Below are 18,255 nucleotides of genomic sequence, written 5' to 3' on the forward strand. Positions count from 1 at the left end.
CTTGAAAGAGAGCCTGATGTTTGCAGCAACTCCCAGCCGAACATGTGACTCAGAGATATGTCCCGGTAATCCTCCTTAAAATAAAAGATACCTTATGTATAGCAAGATATTATTTAATGTGTATCTGTACCGCCTGTAATTTACTCTATAAATTACTATAATTTGTGAAAGAAAAAGGAACAGATTTCAAAATACAGATATGATGCCCTGTAAAAAAGACGTATGATTAACCGTGAGTAAATAAAACAGAAGGACCCGGTCATAACACAACAAAGAAATACAAGGAGCCTCGGCTAGTCAAACAAAGTCTAACTGAGAACTGAGCCATCCAAACCTGCTTCTTCTACTGCTCAATTATTGCTTTCACTCCAGGAGTATTTATCGAGGGCCTGCTTGGTGCCACGTTGGACAGTTCCAGGTGCTAGGGACCCAGCAGTGGACAAGGGAGCCCCTTTTCTTCCACCCCGCGCTAGGATGTGAGCTCCCTGAGGGCAGCTTCTTGTGGAGCTTACATCCTAGTGTGGGTGCAAGAAAACAAACACATACGTAAAGTGTATCGACGCTGGTATGTGTTAAGGAAAGCAGGGGGAGGTGGTAAGAACGGGCAGAAGGAGGAGGGGAGGGACTTTGCCATTTTAAACAAGGCGGACGAGATAGGCCGCAGCGAGAAGGTGATAGTCCTGAGAAAGAAGTCAGGAAGTGAGCGCACTGCAGATATCTGGGGGAGAGAAGGCAGTGCAAAGGCCCTGAGGCAGGATCACAGGGGGCATGGAGGAGAAGCAGCAAGAGGCCACGTGGTTGGAGGAGAGGAATTACAGAAGTAATAGGAAGCCAGGTTATGTGGGCTTCACATCTCATGGTTCACTCCAGAAGTAGAATTCACATTCTCCACTAAGGTAAGTGCACAGACTTTTTGTTTAGAGTGTTGCAAAAATGCTAAACCGTGTGGGTGGGGAGATCATCAAGAGACACAAAGCACTGACCAAAGTGACAAAAGGGAAGAAGGGTGAAAGTTTGCAAGGTTGAGGGAAGTTCAGGAACCAGGAAAGCAGGTGCTTGGGTTTCATTCTGAACTTCAGTATCTGCTTCACAGCATCCTTTCCATCACAGAAAAGAAAAGCTCTCTTTTAATCAATGGAAGCTATCATCTCAGGTAGGACCCTAGTGCCTGGTTTCTCAGCCTGGGCACCACAGGCACCTTGGGCTGGGTCATTCTTTGTTGTGGAGGCTCTTGTGTGCTTGGAGAATGTGTAACAGCATCCCTGGCCCCTCCTCCACCAGATGCCAGTAGCACCCCTGCAGATACAGTCCCCCAGACAACCAAACACGTCTCCAGACAGACATTGAGGAATGTGGCTGGGGTGGGAGCAGAGTTGGGTCCAGTTGAGAACCACTGCTCTACTGTGAATAGATGATAACTTCATCTCGTTTAGTAACATTGTTTTGAAACCAATGTGTTGATCTTAAGGCATGGATCTCTTCCTAACTTCTACACTGATCCAAAGCCTCCCATGCTACATATTTATAGTTTCGAAAGAACAAACGCCTCAGCTGTTGCCAACACCTCCCTGTCTCAGGCCCTTTGCACCGGCTGCCCCCTCTGTGGAACGCTGGTCCCAGGCAACTCCTACTCGTCCCTCACGTCTTGTTAATGCCTTCACCATGAAGCCCCGTGGGAAGCTTTGCCCTGGCCCTGATCCTAACTAAGCATGTGAGGTCTTCCTATTTCATGCTCTCACGGCTCCTGTACTCCTGCTTCATAGTAACTACCACGACTGCAATTAAGTAATTATTTTGGTCATTACAATTTAATGTCTCCTCCAGTTCAGCAGGAGCCCTACCTATCTTGTTGGCCTGTGCACTTCTGGAGCACGAAAGGAATGGCTGTGGACTCAAATTTATATAAGAAAAGACTATCTCTGGCCAACTGCGGTCCTTTATTACTAACCAATTATTATGCCCCTCACAAGCGACCCAAGTACAATGATACAGACCATGGCTTAAAAAGAAATCTCTTAGGGTAAAATCTTGGCTATGAATATACGTTGAGTGTGCATTTCTCGCTCTTTTTAACAATAAAAGCTAAGAAAAGATTTTAATGGTGTCAAGAGAAGCAAAAAGGTCCTCTTCCTTGGATGGCAATGAACGAGCCAAGGAATAAAGTGGACAGAACTATCATCTTTCTGGCTTTTTTGAACTCCTCATAAGCATGTATTTTAGTACGATTTATTGCACACAGCATACACCATGTCACACTGTTTATTTTCTTTGTCTGATATCCTTAAGTGCATTTAAAGTCCTCAAAGGGTTTAGTGTTCTGGAGCCCACAGATGAGTTTCGAAGTGTCTGCGGGTCCCACCCTTGAAATGGTATGTAAAGACCTAGACACACCTTCTAGGAACTGGGTGCATAACTTTTATGGGGTTTCCAAAGGGATGAATTCAAGATCCATCACTGATGTGATTCTATGTAATGTTGAAGTTTCTAGGTATATTCCCCTTATCTTGGGTCCCTCTCTTAGGAAGAAAAACCAAGTGTTTGGTTACCGATTTCCTCTCCTGTTTCAGCTCCTGCACGTAGCGCGCTAGCTCCACGGTGATCTGTGACGTCATGTTCTCTGAGATCACCTCATGCTGCCCAGCGTAATCGTTCGTTTCGTTCAGGGTGGAAAGGAAGGCTTTGCATGCCGTGTACCTACGAACACAACACACGCTGGTGGTCACACAAGGCCGCATCTGTGCTCCTAGTGCTTTGTGCTGGGCGCCATATTAATTAAAAGCAGGTTAATTTGCATCGACCTCCCATAGGATCCTGACAGTTCATTACACATAAGAGTGTGCGCATCAAAATGGCTCAGAGCTAATTACGGCAGAAACACTTTCCCATTTGTGAAACCGAATCGCTCTACACACGGCAGTATTTGGCTTTAATACTTAGTGCAAATAAAACACAAAATACGTATACACGCTGCACGTACCAATGCCATGCATATTTAGATCTAAATTAGAGACATAATACTTTCGGGCCACCTTAATTGCTGACTGAAATAGGCATATTTCTTGGATGAATGAGTAGTATGAAAGAGACTCCTGATATCACAAAACCAAATCAAGACTTCAGAATGCATAATCCCCACTTCCTGTATCTGCTTAGATTATAGTCTAAGCGTTTCCTAATTACCTTAATTGAAACAATCTGGAATCGACAAAGGACCTCAGTAGAAGAAAAGCTAATTGAGTAGGTGTTTATTTTTCTCTCCCCCCATTTAAAACCTGGCACAAATATGAATGGGAATGCAAGTTATTTTTGTAGCTATATATAGTTCTCCTTTCCTTCCTAACCATGGCCAGTGGCATCTAGATATTAGGACGAGGTTATCAATGAAAAACATACCTGTATTCTTCTTCCTCCTTCGAGTTCTTTTTAGGTTGGTATTTCTTCGAAAGATTCCTACAACAAAAATGCAGACATGTCACCTTATACAAAAAGATAACAGAAACAAGGGAATGAAAGGTGAAGTCAGTGCTCTTATCAGTTTAAAGAAAATAATTACAAGACATCCACAGCTGAAATCCACTGACCTCCTTCCATCTTCCAACATGTGTGATGAAGCTCCTGTGAGGAAGGACTTGCATAGCTTTGCATCTTTACCTCAAAGGCAGAGCAAATAAGGACAGAAACGGTCGCTAGCTGGCCACTTACCCGGATGTTAAGACCCCGCTTTATTTAGTTGGAGGGTACAGACCATGTGTATAAACGCAGTGGCTTTCATGGAGCACTGAGCTCAGGACAGTGTCTCTTACCAGGCCACCCTTCCCTCTGACCATCTTCATTTGAGCATTCTCTCTAAATCCAAGGAAAGTATGTGGACTGTGTCCAAATGTTTAAATCAATAGTCAAAGTGCCAAGGGCATGTTGTCAAGGCCATGTGGCTCGTCCCCCAAAGAGCTCATGAAAACCACCTGTGAACAAGTCTTCCTGAAGGCAGTAGACACGATATTTTGGGGATGCTCGTGTTAAGACATTTAAGGAGGAGAACTTTTAACCTGCCCCACAGGTTTGTACTGAACACACTCCGATTAGCCAAAATTACCCTCCTCTCTTTTCCTAATCCCATCTCCAGGTCAAGAATCCATGTGCATTCAGCACACTTAAATTTACACGAAAACTAAGAGGTTACCATGGCAAAACAAACAAACAAACAACAACAAAACAGCAAACCACCTCACTAACATTGGTTCAACTGGCTGATTTCTTATGGGTCCTGATTTGGTTGCTGTAGTTACCGAAACAGCCAGAGGAAGCTGTCCACTGGTTCACAGTGGGACTCTTCATTTGACAGCATCCCAATTTTCACTTCCCTGTTTATGCCATGTTGCTATTCCTCTTTTAGAATAGATACTTTCAATTTTTTTCACATTATATTTTTTCCATTTCCCCTAAGTCTATAGATTTGCCTAGGAAAATGTGCAATAATACATTTACAATTTTGATCATGGTACACTTTACAAAGTGAAATGTGATTTCACCTCTAAGATGATGCGAGAGGCAGTGGATTTTAGTAAAAAGGACATTGCCCTGGAAATCCAGAGGCCATTGTGCCTGGATGACATGACCTTGGACACTGCAAGCAAGTCTGTGCTTTCAGTTCCTCATCTGGAAATACAAGGGCACTGGATGAAATTATCTCTATTGTCCCTTCAAGGTTGGAAATTCCAAGGGAATATATAACACCCAATAGACTACATATCGTTGGAATAATTTAAAAATGATGACATGAGTCTATAACAACTTAAATATTATAATTGGACAAGCTGTTGAAACAATGTACTTCCATGAAGGTTGCTATCATGTGAACTACACTTAACCGATATTATGTTTTCTCTATGGATACTCTGGATATAAAATGCAGTTTATCTAATAAATCTAGATTTTAAAATGTGAAAAAGCAATAGTTCCTTAAACGATGTGCCTTAGAGAAAAAATAATGCAAAAGATAGAAATCTTGTATGTTGAAACCACATAGAGTTGAGTTGGTTTATGACAACTACTCCTTACAAGGTAGATTTAGTAAAAATAATACCACAAGTGGCATGAAAGGGGAGCACATGGAAAGCAGATGATTATATGATCAATAAATTCTTCTCCAAATTTACTTAGAGTAGCATACACATATGGGAGACTGAATGATTGAAAAAGCCTAGCATGTGAGATATTTTTAGTGCATGGTTTTAAATTTACCCATTTCTTCTGTTAACTATAACTTGCAAATTGAAAATAGCACTTCTCAATTCAAACCCTATATTAAAATTCTTTCAAAACTTTATTTTAAAGGTTTATTTAAATCCTTGTTTTCCTTTAGCTTCCAGTCCTTAGCAGCCATAAAAATAAACTTTTCATCTAGTTGAAGGAAACACAGCTTGAACAGATCCAGGTAAAACGGACTTCTCTGTAATTCCCACTTACCAGTCAAATCCTAAAGTGAACTGAAGGCCAGTTATGCCCACCAGGCTCTGATGGCTGAGTGTCACTGACAAAGTTAGTGTATAGAGCACTCCAATGCTTCTTAAAAGCACCAATGAATAATTCACTCTATAAAAATGCTGGCTGAAAACTAAAAGCTTAAGAGGTCTAGAAGTGAATTTCAGATCTAAAGAAATATGTCTCTCAGGGACCACTCCAAAAAAAAAAAAATTAACTTTCATTTCTATTCTTTGAGACAGGCTTTCTCACCCTATCTGTATGAGGTTATTTTTAAAACAAGCCAGCAAATAAACCACAAAAAGCAGCTTTAAATTTATGGGATCTTCCTGAAAAATTTTAAGTGTTTTCTGTACTTAACTTGCTCTTCAGAGAAGCTAATTAAAAGGTAAGTGAAAAATATACAACCTTTAATAAGGATCCTGGATTTGAACTTGGTTGATCCTAGGAACCGCAGGGAAGCTTTTAAAAAGGAGACACTTGGGCCTCATTCCAGACCCTGTGAAATGGAAGGGCCAGGGTTGGGTTCAGGAATGTTTTGTTTTTTTCTCTTTTATTTTTATTTTTTAAAAAGCTTACCACAAGATTTCTGGGAAAATATGGCAGAATAAAATTCGATCAGCAAATTGTGCTCTCCCAACAGCACGAGGTGAAAAATAACAGCCAGGAAGTTTTTCAACAGCAGAAATTAAACCAAAAAAGAACAGGGCAGCACCTCAGTGTACACACTTTGAAAAGTGGTGACCAGGGCGAGGGACCAAAGAGTCTAGAACAGCATAGAATGGATGTTGGCCCCACCCTCACTGTCCCAGGGAATAAGTCCATAAACCCCTGAAAACTCATGCAGAGAGAAGGAGTGAGTAAAAGCACTGAGGAATAAGTATGCACTGTGAGGAAGACAGCCAGGATGACCACCCAGGTTCCAAGACTCCGGCAGGAGTGGGAGCAGGAGCTGGCCACCTGGACCTCCACTTTCCAGGGCCCCCAAGCTGAATGCCTGGGGGAGATCACCCCAAATTTAGGGATTCCAAAGGAACAGGATATACCTTTGACCTCATGGCGCAAACTCCAAAATTGAAACACAACCAAAATTTCAGAAGAGACAACAGACTCAAAGTCTTAAAGACAAAATGTACAAAACCAAGCCCTGTTCCCCAGCTTTATCCTTAAGCTCAGAGGGAAGGACCAGTGGAAGGGGCGCAGCAGAGCACACAGGAACACTGAGGTTGCTGACGGGGTAACAAAAGCATGCTTAGGCATGGGCCTGTGACGCTTCCATGCTTTCTCTCAGTAAGTCCCCTCAACAACCCCAAAGGTGGGAATTAGTGCTTCACATTCTACAGAGGAGAAAGGTAAAGCATAGAGTAATTTGCCCAACGTCAATGAAAGAACTGAGATTGCATCCGGGGCATAGTCTGTCCTCTTAACCACATCACTAAACTACCCATATTAAATACAAGCAAGCTAAAAAGACATGATATGTAATACAGAAGAAAAGGGAAGGAGGGAAAGAGGGAGGGTGGGAGGGAGGGAATGACAGAGAAAAACCAATCTGGAAGAAAACACCCAAGGAAATGAAACAAAGCCAAACCTCTCCAGAATATTTTACACTATAGACAAACTTAAGAAAAAACGCAAAGCTAATAGAGCAAGAACTCCACCCCCCCCAGACACCGCCCCCTACCCCCCACTATAGGATAAAACAGGGCGGGATGGAAAACGAGACTGCAAAGCTAAGGAACAGAAAGAAGAACTAAAATGCACCACTATAGAGATAACAAATACACTAGCCTGGATAATTTAATAGAGGAAAGATTTGAGAGAGTCATAATCAGAAAAAAAAGATGATCTGTGGAAGACAACAGTAAGAACATAAGGAAAACTTGTATCTCTGAACTATGGGTTGTCGGAAAAGTCAGGACGTATTTTTTGGTTTTCGTTGCAAAAATGCGTCATGACTTTTCCAACAACCCAATATATAACCCAATTCGTAGGACAGAAAAAAAATTTAGATATAATTAAAGAAAGTTCCCCTGAAATCAATGAAGAATTGAACCTGCATATGAAAGGGCTCTATAGAAAACAACAAGGCATAGCCTGGTGAAGTTATTAAACTGCCAAGTGGAGCAACAAAAACAACTTCATATGTATTGGCAAACCAGCAAGTCACCTACAAAGAAAAAGAATCTGGCTAGCCCCAGACTTCCACCAAAAGACAATGTAGCAACAAAGTTTAGAGAGAAAGAAAGCATGACCAGAGAGGAACCAAGTCAAATTGTTGTCAAGCAGTAGCATTCTCAAACAAGAAAGAACTCAAGGATTATGCCACAAACTCTCATTAGGGGAAAAATGTCTCTATTTTTCTTGATGCCAAGAAACCAATGGAGAGGCTGTGGTAGGAGGGATGGTGGTGAGCATCAGTCGATATTTAAATACAGAATTAAGACAAATTAACTGGGAATCATGTTATAGACCAAATTATATAAGTTGATTAGAAAAGGAAGCAAAACAAGGAAATACTATTTTCTTTCTCTTTCCTAGCAGTGAGTTAAGCCTGTTGAAAATTGCAACATGGAGTTTAAAAAAAAAAAAGACATCCTACAGGTTTTTCATAATCTTTTTCCTAATCTTATGAGTCTGTTTTAATATTTAAAGTTCAGAGAAATCCTTCAGTTTCACTTTAATGTGTTTTCTACTGTTAAAGTAAATTTAAATGTAATACCTTGTATATACAATATGTAACATATTTTATAAAATGATTTTTACATAGTTACCCTTTATTTACAATGAGCTCCAATTTAAAAAAAAAAAAAACAAACTTGACCAGGACATGAATGGTTCATCAAGAGAGTACAAATGGCTCAAATGTATAAAAACATGCTCAACTTCATTCGTACTAAGAGAAACACAAATTAACACTCAGACTTAGCAATTTTTCCTTATCAAATTGGCAAACATAAAAAAGATTGGTGACAAGGAGCACCGAAGGTCGAGATAAGCAGCACTGCCACACACTGTGATGTGAGTGGTAAGGGCCACAGCCTCCAAGGAGGGCCACTTGGGAAATTCTACCCAACCAGAGAGCTACATTTAACCACATAGCCTCTAGCTAGGCTTGCCCAAGTGTATTCAAGGTTATCCACTGCAACTTTGTTCAGAATTGCGAACAATTGGAAACAATCAACATACCCACCAATCCAATGCAATACTGTAAAGCTGTAAAAAATAAAAATGAACCTCAGACAATCTCCAGGATGCAGGGAGGGCATGCTGAGCTGCTGGGGAAGGCAGCGAGAAAACACACACTTCTTTGCCTGTGTTTGCCTACTATCTCTCTGGAAGGATACATAAGTGACCGATAGTATTTATTGCCCCTGGGGACGGGGTAAGAGCAGGGACACTTCACCGTACACTGATTTTGTACCTCTGGCATGTTAAATCGTATGCATTCATTATCTGATCATAACAAATAATTTCGGTTTTTTTATTTTTAAAAGAAACAGTTGCTGAGGGCAATCCATCATCGGTGCTCTTATATAGGTCATAGAAGATGTTTTAAAATTATATTAGGAATTTTACCCTACACTGTCTTGAATAAATAATAATTCTAGCAGAGGTTAACAGTCTTTTTCTGCAAGGGGCCAGACCGTAAATAGTTTAGACCTGCAAATACCTCACAGTCGTGGGGTCTCTGTTACAACTATTCAACTGCCCCTGTTTTTGTAAAAGCAGCCATAGCCATACATAAATGAATGGCAGCAACTGTATTTCAATAAAACTTTATTTATAAACCCAGGCAGTGGGTGGATTTGGCCACAGGCTGCAGTTTGCCAGCCCGTTACCTACAGAAACCAAAGCCCTAATTATCATCTTCTACGTCTAACATTAGGTTGGCATTTTCTTCCTCCAATGCAGAAAATAATATTTAATGACAGATATCTCTCTCCAAAAATCATGTTGATTTTTCAACATCATACTGATATTTCAAGCAACTGTTTGTTGAATGTGCTCCAGTCGCATTGGCCTTTCCATTCTTTGAGCATGTTCCCACCTCTGGGCCTTTGCACTCGCTGATTCCTCAGCCCGGGACAGCTACCCCTGGGCACTTGCATGCCTGCCTTCTCCTGTCCTTCAGTTCTCAAGCAATGGGTTTTCCACGGCCAGTCTAGCTAAGTAACCCGTGCCCCCAACATGCTTATTGCATCATTGGTTTTACTTATTATATGGAGTGACAAATGCTATCTTTAAATGACTCACTTCTTTATTTGCATGCAGTCTCTTTTCCACGGTGAGCAAGTGAGCCTCTCCGGCTCAGGCACCTCCTGTGTCTCGTTCATTAGAGTCCCCTGTAATTCTGTTGACACATTGTTATTTGTTCTGCTTGTGGTGAAACCCTCATCAGCTCTCATAGGCCTGGGCAAGCACACGATTCTCCTCGACGCATTGCTGACCAATATCTTAGACCTGTACCTTGCTGATTCCCTCTTTCTACAACTATTTACTAAGCACCTATTATGTCCGAGCAGTGTTCCATACTAGCGGGTACGTTAGTGAACTCAACGGAAAGAGTCCTGCCATGGCGGGGCTTACATCCCAGCAGGGAAGGGGCGGGAAACAATGAACAATAAATACAAAATACTTAAGAAAATGATACAAAATGTCAGAAAGTTATCAGTGCTGTGGCAAAACTGAAAAGTACAGCAGGTGACATGAGCAAAGGCTTGAGGGAGATAAAGGAGCTGGCCGTGCGCATCCCGGGGGATGAACATATAGGTGGTCTCTACATGGAAAGGCCGGTGCAAAGGCCCTGGGGTGAGCATGTGCCAGACATGTGTAAGAAACAGCACGGGACCGGATGGTTACAGCAGAGAGAGGAAGGTGGGATGTCGGAAAGGTAAGGGGACCCGACCGTGTAGGGCTTTATGGGACATGCACTGCAAGGATTCTGGATTTGCTCTGGGTGAAACGGGTAGATGTTGGGGTTTGGAACCGTGGAGTGCTGTCATCTGCTGTTTTGTGGAAGACAGATACGCAAGAAGGGACTAAGGGAACCCAGTTAGGAGACTAATAACCCAGGTAAGGGGTGGCGGGGCCTGGGCCACAGTGGCAGCAGCGGAGGTAAGAAGTGGTCGGATCCTGGATACACCTGGAAAGACACGTCACCAAGGCTTCCTGACGCTTTGGATGGGGACGGGGGTGTGAGAGAAAGAGGGGAGCCAAAGGTGACCCCAGGTTTTCTGAGCTAAGCAAGGAAGGATGCCCCTGCCTTTAAGTGCATGGGGGAGAGCTGGGCTGTGGAGATGCAGATTTTGAGCAGAGAGATTGTTTCAAATACGTTACATTTCAGATGTCTTTTAGATGCCCAAGTGGGAGATTTTGAGTAATCTCTTTCTGGAGTTCAGAACAGAAGTCTAGCTGGGAGACACATATCTGCGAGTCGTTGCCTTGTAGATCGAACTTAAAGCCACGAAACAGATGAGCTCACCAAGGGAGTCCAGACTGAGAAAGACTGGGGACTGGGCACTGGGGCACATCAGGGTGAAGGGGCAGAAGGAGGGGGAACCAGCCAGGGAGGCGGGGAAGGAGTTTCTACGGAGCTAGGAGCGAAGCTGCGAGACTGGTATTTCAGAAGCCAGGTGAGGAGGGAGCATCCGCCCCAGAACGCTGCTGAGGTCGAGGAGGAGGAGGAGGAGGACGGAGGAAGGCAGCTGGGTTGATCCAGATGGAGGTCACTGGTGTCCCTGAGGGGCAGTGCTGGCGAGTGGAGCGGGTGAGCTGAGTTGAAGACAGCGAGAAGAGAGCGACTGGAGGCAGCATGGAAGGATGCGTTTGAGAAGCTTTGCAGCAAAGGGAAGTAAAGAAATGGTGGGCAAGTGAGCTGAGGAGTTTCGTTTTCAAAGATGGGTGACATAAGGGCACATCTGTGTGCCGATGAGAGTAATCCCGTAGAGAGTCAAGAACTGATTGATGTAGGAGCGAGGAGAACCACTGGGGGAGAGTTATGGAGTCAGACAGAGGGTGAGAACTCGCGCACAGAGGACGGCCTTGGCTGAGACAGGAGCATCTTGGGGGCGGGGCGCAGAGGCGTGGGAACCGATGCTGACAGCTGGGTAGAGGGTGTGGGGTCTGAGGACGTTTCCATTTTTCCTGTGAAGGAAGAAACAAGCGCGAGGATGGGAAAAGGGGTGTTGGGGTCTGATGGGAAGGAAACTGAAAGAGTCACTTAGGAGAATGGGGGAAGCCAGTCAAGACGGGATCAACAGTATGATTCATATCAGCATTAAGGGTCTCGCTGAGATCTCCGTATAAAAGGTTAGAAGGCTGGTCCAGAGGATTAGTCTTCTATTTTTTTTTTTTCTTCTGTTATCAACTCCTCCCAACAAGTACAAATTTAGATACTTCTCAGGGACGTAAGGAAACAAATGTTAATATTTAAATCTCAGGAAAAGTACTTCCCCAGAGATGACCATCATAGCTGTAATACTGATACTTCATTTCAAGTGCTCAAACATGTGTAAGAGACGGTCAGTGGAGAGCTATTCAACTTTGCCCTAAGCCTATACTGGAATTTTGAGTCTTCTCCAATAGCGGCCCACTTGGTTACCTAAGTCCTCAGTTCCCCCACTCAGGGTGATAAGAATGGGCAAGGAGCCAGGGGGAGCTGAGAAAGGACTTCCCCTCACAACACAGAATGCTGCAGAAACTTGTAAGAACCAGTAATGGCATCTAATAACTTGTAATGGCATCTAATAACAAGCCTCCAAAGCAAAAGGAAAGAGTAGACTTCGGGTCAGCAAAGAGGAGTGTGTGCTAATAGAAAAAGAAGAGGCCACAAATATAGAAAAATCCATAAGGTGAGACCTTATTTTGGATAACACTGTATGTAGTCCATTTTCATATGAAAGACGTTTTGTGACAAACTGAAACATTTAAATCAACAAGAAGCAGCTCACGGCTCTACTCCTATTTTCAGTTAGAAAAGCCTCAAAGTACTAATGAGGCACTAAAATTCATCTGGATTCCACGAGTTACAAAAATTATTTCATTGAGCAATGTTTTCATTTTATTTACTCAATGGAAAAAGAACTTGTCATTCATAAAACTATGCCACAGGTTAACCCTTAGGTGCTCACATACAAACACCACCAGCCCTAGAAGGATCCACAGTCTTTCAATACCGCACGGCATACCCTTTCCGCAGACACTCTCTGGATTAAAATGAAATGTTGCCAAACCAAAAATCATGTAGACCTTTTAACAAGTCTTAAAACCATCTGCAGAAGCCAATTCAACCAAACAAGAGATCATCTAAGATTCTCCATGCCTCTTCAAGTTCAAGCTTAGTTTTACCTACAACTTTTAAAAACATTTTATATAAAAGTACAAATTTCTTTTATTATTTTATTATGATTATTTAATAATTCCATCATTAAAGATGTAAGCGGTCCAACGGTTTGTTGTTTTTTTTCCTGTGTGTGGGAATTTGGAGGCTGACCAGTGGTAGATTATGTCCATTAAGACACTAGACCAGTACTATGATCCCAACTTACTCTTTGGCTGCATGTTTGTGTGGATAGCAAGATCTGAATGCAAAACAGACACATACTGCTACTAGACACAGATGAAAAATATGCACACATTATAGCAGCCATTCCAATGTATTTTTTAAATCCTGCTCCACGGGACCTCTGCCATGCTGCTGGAGGGGGCGTGAATCCGTAGAAGCACTTTGCAAAGTTGTTCGACCCCCCCATCTACTAATATTAAACATACACGAAGTCTATGACCCCGCAGTTCCACTCCTGGGTATATACTTTATATCCTCAAACAGGAAACGAGCAGTCACCTAGTGATGGTTGAATGGGTTGACCGTGGCACACTCATACACCAAAATACTAAAAACCAAAGAAAAGAGACAAACCACCACCACATCCAACAATATGAATGAATCTCACACACATAATGGAGAACAAAGAAGCCAAGTACAAACACTGCCTAATAAATGAGTATGTTCACATAAGGATCAGAAATAGATAAGGCTAATCCACGCTGTTAGAAACCGTGAGAGTGGTCACCCTTGCGGGGAGGATGGTGACCCGGAGACCTAGAAGGGGTCGGGGGGCCTCTGAGGCTGGTAATTTTCTGTTTCTTGACCTGGGTGCTGGTTATATGGGTGTGTTCGCTCTGTGAAAATTTCTGGAGCTGTACATTTATGATTTATGTACCTCCCTGTATATATGTTATATTCCAAAACAGTTTCCTGAAAAAAATCAGCTGCTCTAAAATTCAGAAAATATCCTTAAAAAAAAAAAGAGCCTAAAAGCCATAACTTAGTTTTCATATTTACTGTTCTATGACAATTACTTGTCTATATTAAAAACAATTGTTTCTATGGAATATTACCTTAATGAAAGGGAAAAAAAGAACTATTCGAAGGATTATACATATTATAAAATGAGAATATAAATTATCCTTACATCCATGTTAACAAACACATAATCTTTCTCAATATCAACTTACCTGAGTTGCTTTGCATAGCTGAGTTCAATCTCCGTTCTTTCCTTTACAAATTTGATGTATTTCTCAAGAATATCAATTCCCCACTGGGTGTGTTTTTCTAAGTTGTCAAATTGATCCTGTTTAAAAATAAACAGAGAGCGAGTTTGCAATCTTTGTCTGTGATGGACATAATTTCAATGAACAGTTCTCTCAACAATATAGTGCTGCATAGAAAGCAAGTCTAATATTTTCCATGACTGTACTTGGGTGCTTTTGTGTCGAGCGGGTTTAAATCAACATTACCACATTTGGTTTGAAAAGCGCCTGGGGTACTAAGCTCTGACCCATTCGTTCGCGCTCCCTAGTCCTATTAGAAACACGTTTCTTGGACATAATTAACGTCCTGGTGCAAAGGAAAATCTCTCTCTTTTCCAGATACTAAAAACTGACAGGTGAAACACACACCCACGTTAACTCAGCCGCACTATTAGCACCTTAACTGTTATCTCTCAGTTATCACTCGAAAAGGTTCATTGAAATTGGGGGCAAAGATATGGGATGGAAAAGAGTTACAAAATACTGCTTTCTTCTTCAAACAGATGACTACAACAGCTCATATGGACTTTATTCAAACACATATCAAGCCCACACTGTGCCAGGATGATGCTAAGAGCTGGGAAACCAAAATGAACAGAAATAGGGCCTCGGCTTGCAGCGCCTTGAGGTTAGTCTGGAAGAATGAGAGGAGTGGGTATTCCCGCAACAGCTCGTGCCAAGGCAGGGAGATGTCCAGGGAGCAGGTGCGCTTGTCCTGCTGGAGAGCAAGGTGGGGTAGGGTGCAAGGGAACGAGGGGTGGTGGGTGAGGAAACGAGACAAAGTCCCGGCCGGATCACTCAAGGCTTTGAACACCGAGCTCAGGCTCCCGGCGGGCACAACCGAGCCACTGAAGGGCTTACGAGGGGAGTGGCATGACCACAGCTTTGTTCGGAGTCACGGGGAGCTGGAAGCCAGGAGAGCGTTCGATAGTAGGAGCAGCGGGAAGGACTTTACTGACACTTACATGGAATCAACTAGTCCTCGGGACTGACTGGATGAGGAGGCTGGGAAGGGATAGAAGGAGAGAGCATTCTAGGGTGACTCTGAGTGGTTCGCTTCCTGTGACTATGTAGGTGGAGGGGCAGCAGGCTGGGGTGAAGTGACATGTTGAATGAGGGAGTGGCATGTCCAGAAGAGAGCTGGAAACACGCATTCTATTCAGGGCTCAAGGAGGGAGGTCAGTGAGCTGGTGGAGGGAGGTCAGTGAGCTGGTGGATGAAGCGACAGCCAAGGATCAGAACGCCAAGGTCTGCGGCAGCCGGGCGCTGGGCACTGCGCTTGCGCATCAGGCAGAAGGCTGGTGGGAAGAGCGCCGGGAGGGGCGGGTGGGCTGTGAAAGTGAAGAGGGCCTTAGCACATCACAGGGAAGACTGGATCACAATGAGGCAAGGATGGAAAGTTTGCTGCCCCCGAGAAGTTGAGTTCCAGCCCCAGCTCTGGGACTTCCCAGAGAAAAGCCATGGAGCCATGCAAGGTTTTAGTCATCTGCCTAATTTCACAGATGGGTCGTGAGAATCATGTAAAATGGGAAAGTGCCAAATCCAGCATAAAAATGCAAATCTACAATTGAATCAGATCACAGGTGTGTGCGATCTGACAGGTCAATGTCATCCTTCATCTTGTTTTTTGTTGTCTGTTTTTAATTAGTTTCAGGTGTGCAAACAATGTAATAGTTAGACATTTATACCCCTCACAAAGTGATAACTCCCCTCCCCCAATCTATTACCCCTCTGATAGTGTATATAGCTGTTACAGTTCCACTGACTCTATTCCTTATGCTGTACTCCACATCCTGTTAATATACATATATATGTATATATACATATACATAGACACATTAAACTACAGTTGACATTCATCATTATTCAGCTTCAGCCTTCAGCTTGTTTTTATATCTAGCAACTTCGAATTGAAATCTGTCATGGTGCTTTGATTCAATTTTCCAATCAAAGCAGCGCAAACTGTAAAATCAGTTAACATTTCATACAAGGTTAACTTGGGGGGGGAGGGGGCATGTGGTGGAGTCAAAAATGCTTTCTCTCAAATTTGAGAAACGCTCTTCTAAAAAAAAAAAATTAATTTCTTCAACCTTACTCCCACCCAGGCCCACAGAACAGTTTGAGAAACAGCAACTTAGGAAATTAAGGTTTAATTTTTTACTAGAGTGTTTTTCCAATTGAAAATACTCACTGTAAAATGTTTGGCTTTAGGCCTAATAATTTTTAATATCATCATAAAACATAAGGGGCAAATATTTTAAGTTTTTCATAGAGTCTTGCTCCTCAATACTATATTCCACAAACCCCTAGATTCCATTTCAAGAAAGACTGCTCAGGGGGATTATTTATTTATGTCATCTATAAAGACAAGGGTTGTTAAGCAAATTAATAGTGTAAGCAAGACTATAAATCTCTTTAAACGACTTGAGAGAATATACAAACAATTCAAGTACAGTAGTCCCCCCTCGTCCACAGTTTCGCTTTCAATGGTTTCAGCTACCCTCGGTCAACAGCCATCCGAAGATATGAAAATGGAAAATTCCACCTCCTTTCATCTCATCACGTAGGCATTGAGTCATCTCACATCATCACAAAAAGGATGCGTACAGGATAATAAGATATGGGGGGTGGGGGGAGACCATATTCACATATATAACAGTATATAGACCATATTCATCATATATAACAATATAATAGTATATTGTTATAATGATTCCATTTTATCATTAGTTATTGTTGTTAATCTCTTACTGTGACTAATTTATAAATTAAACTTTATCGTAGGTGTAGGAAAACACACAGCATATGTAGGGTTCGGTACTATCCGTGGTTTCAGGCATTCACTGGGGTCTTGGAATATATCCCGGAGGATAAAGGGGGAGAACTGTAATGATTACAAATCATTCTTAGCTATTTAGAGCAAAGCTTCTTTAAAGCTCTCTGCTAATTGGCAAACCTTTGTTGATGTAGTTTTACAGAGATCATATTTATTTAAAAACTCCTTTCCACAAGCCTCCCTCCACTTGATAGCCACTCCCCCCCCACACACACACCATACAATTTCCCACCATCTCCAAAGCCTTGGCTATATTTAGCAGTTAAAGGTGTTTCCTTGAAAACTTGTTAAGACCATCTGCTCTTAGATTTCACTCTTGTCCTGTTAACAATCTAACTCTATATTTCCCATTACATTAGTTTGCAATTTTTTTTTTAGCCCTCATGTATACAAATATAAAGCAACAGCTTTTGATACCAAAAACTTTTTTAAAAGATCTACATTTGAATTGAGTTCACCTTAAAAATGTCTGGCCTCACACCAACAATGTGATTTCAATAAAGTCATCTGTATTCGAGAACATTCTTCAAGCTATAATAAAGCACTTATTAAAAGAACAGGGTCCAAATAAGATAGAAGATCTTCATAATAAAAACCTTAGTCAGAAACACATAAACAAGTGCCTGCCTGTAAATATGGCATGGTTCTTTTCATGCTACATGAAAATGCTTCTGGTGATGCCACGCTATCGCAGGGATTACCACAGCATGAACTTTTTTGACAGCAGCTAAAAGAAAACTCAAAACAGATGAAAAACTAATCAACCCACTTACATTCTTGATGAAAATGTGGAAAATTTAATGGAAAAAAATTCCAAATCTTAAAAAGATTCCTTTGTGAGCAAATATTATAAATGATCCTTTTAAAAAATAGCCTTTGCTACTTGGGGAAGGTGCCATTATCACAATGCATCCCTTCCTGTTGGAGGTCACATGCCGGTGGCTCTGAAAAACACTTCGCAATCTTAAAAATCATTCAGGATCCCAAGAGGCTTTTGTTTATGTGGGTTGTAGCTATCAATATTTACTCTATCAGAAATTAAAGACTGAGATTTTTAAAATAATTATGAATTCACTAAAAAGACAATAAATCCATTACATGTTAAAGTAAATAGCATGTGTGTGTATCTATACATGCATGTGTGTGTGTGTGTATATAAATTTTTTTTTTAAGAATTTACTTTCCAAAACAAAAATATTGAGAAGAGTGGCACTGTTTTACATTTTTGCCAATCTCTTTAATGTCTGGCTTAATAGAAGACACCTAGATTCCCACAGATGTTGCTGTATTCAATTTGTTGTGATTCCTTACTTTGGTTGACATATATGAAAAAATACAACTTC

At 41.9% G+C, this 18,255-nt stretch overlaps 1 protein-coding gene across 11 annotated transcripts in view; it reads right to left on the reverse strand.

Annotated features, from left to right (window-relative positions):
- The window catches only part of FNBP1 (formin binding protein 1), a 129,530-nt gene that overhangs the window by 66,155 nt on the left and 45,120 nt on the right, over positions 1-18,255 (reverse strand). For all 11 annotated transcript variants that reach the window (XM_019638313.1, XM_019638303.1, XM_019638295.1 and 8 more), the window contains exons 2-4: positions 14,002-14,117; positions 3,394-3,450; positions 2,547-2,694 (exon numbers count right to left, since the gene is read on the reverse strand). In XM_019638313.1, coding sequence (XP_019493858.1) covers positions 2,547-2,694; positions 3,394-3,450; positions 14,002-14,117 — 321 coding nt within the window. The remainder of the gene's footprint in view (positions 1-2,546; positions 2,695-3,393; positions 3,451-14,001; positions 14,118-18,255) is intronic.

This window comes from Hipposideros armiger, unplaced genomic scaffold, assembly GCF_001890085.2.
Source record: "Hipposideros armiger isolate ML-2016 unplaced genomic scaffold, ASM189008v1 scaffold_3, whole genome shotgun sequence".
Taxonomy (NCBI): domain Eukaryota; kingdom Metazoa; phylum Chordata; class Mammalia; order Chiroptera; family Hipposideridae; genus Hipposideros; species Hipposideros armiger.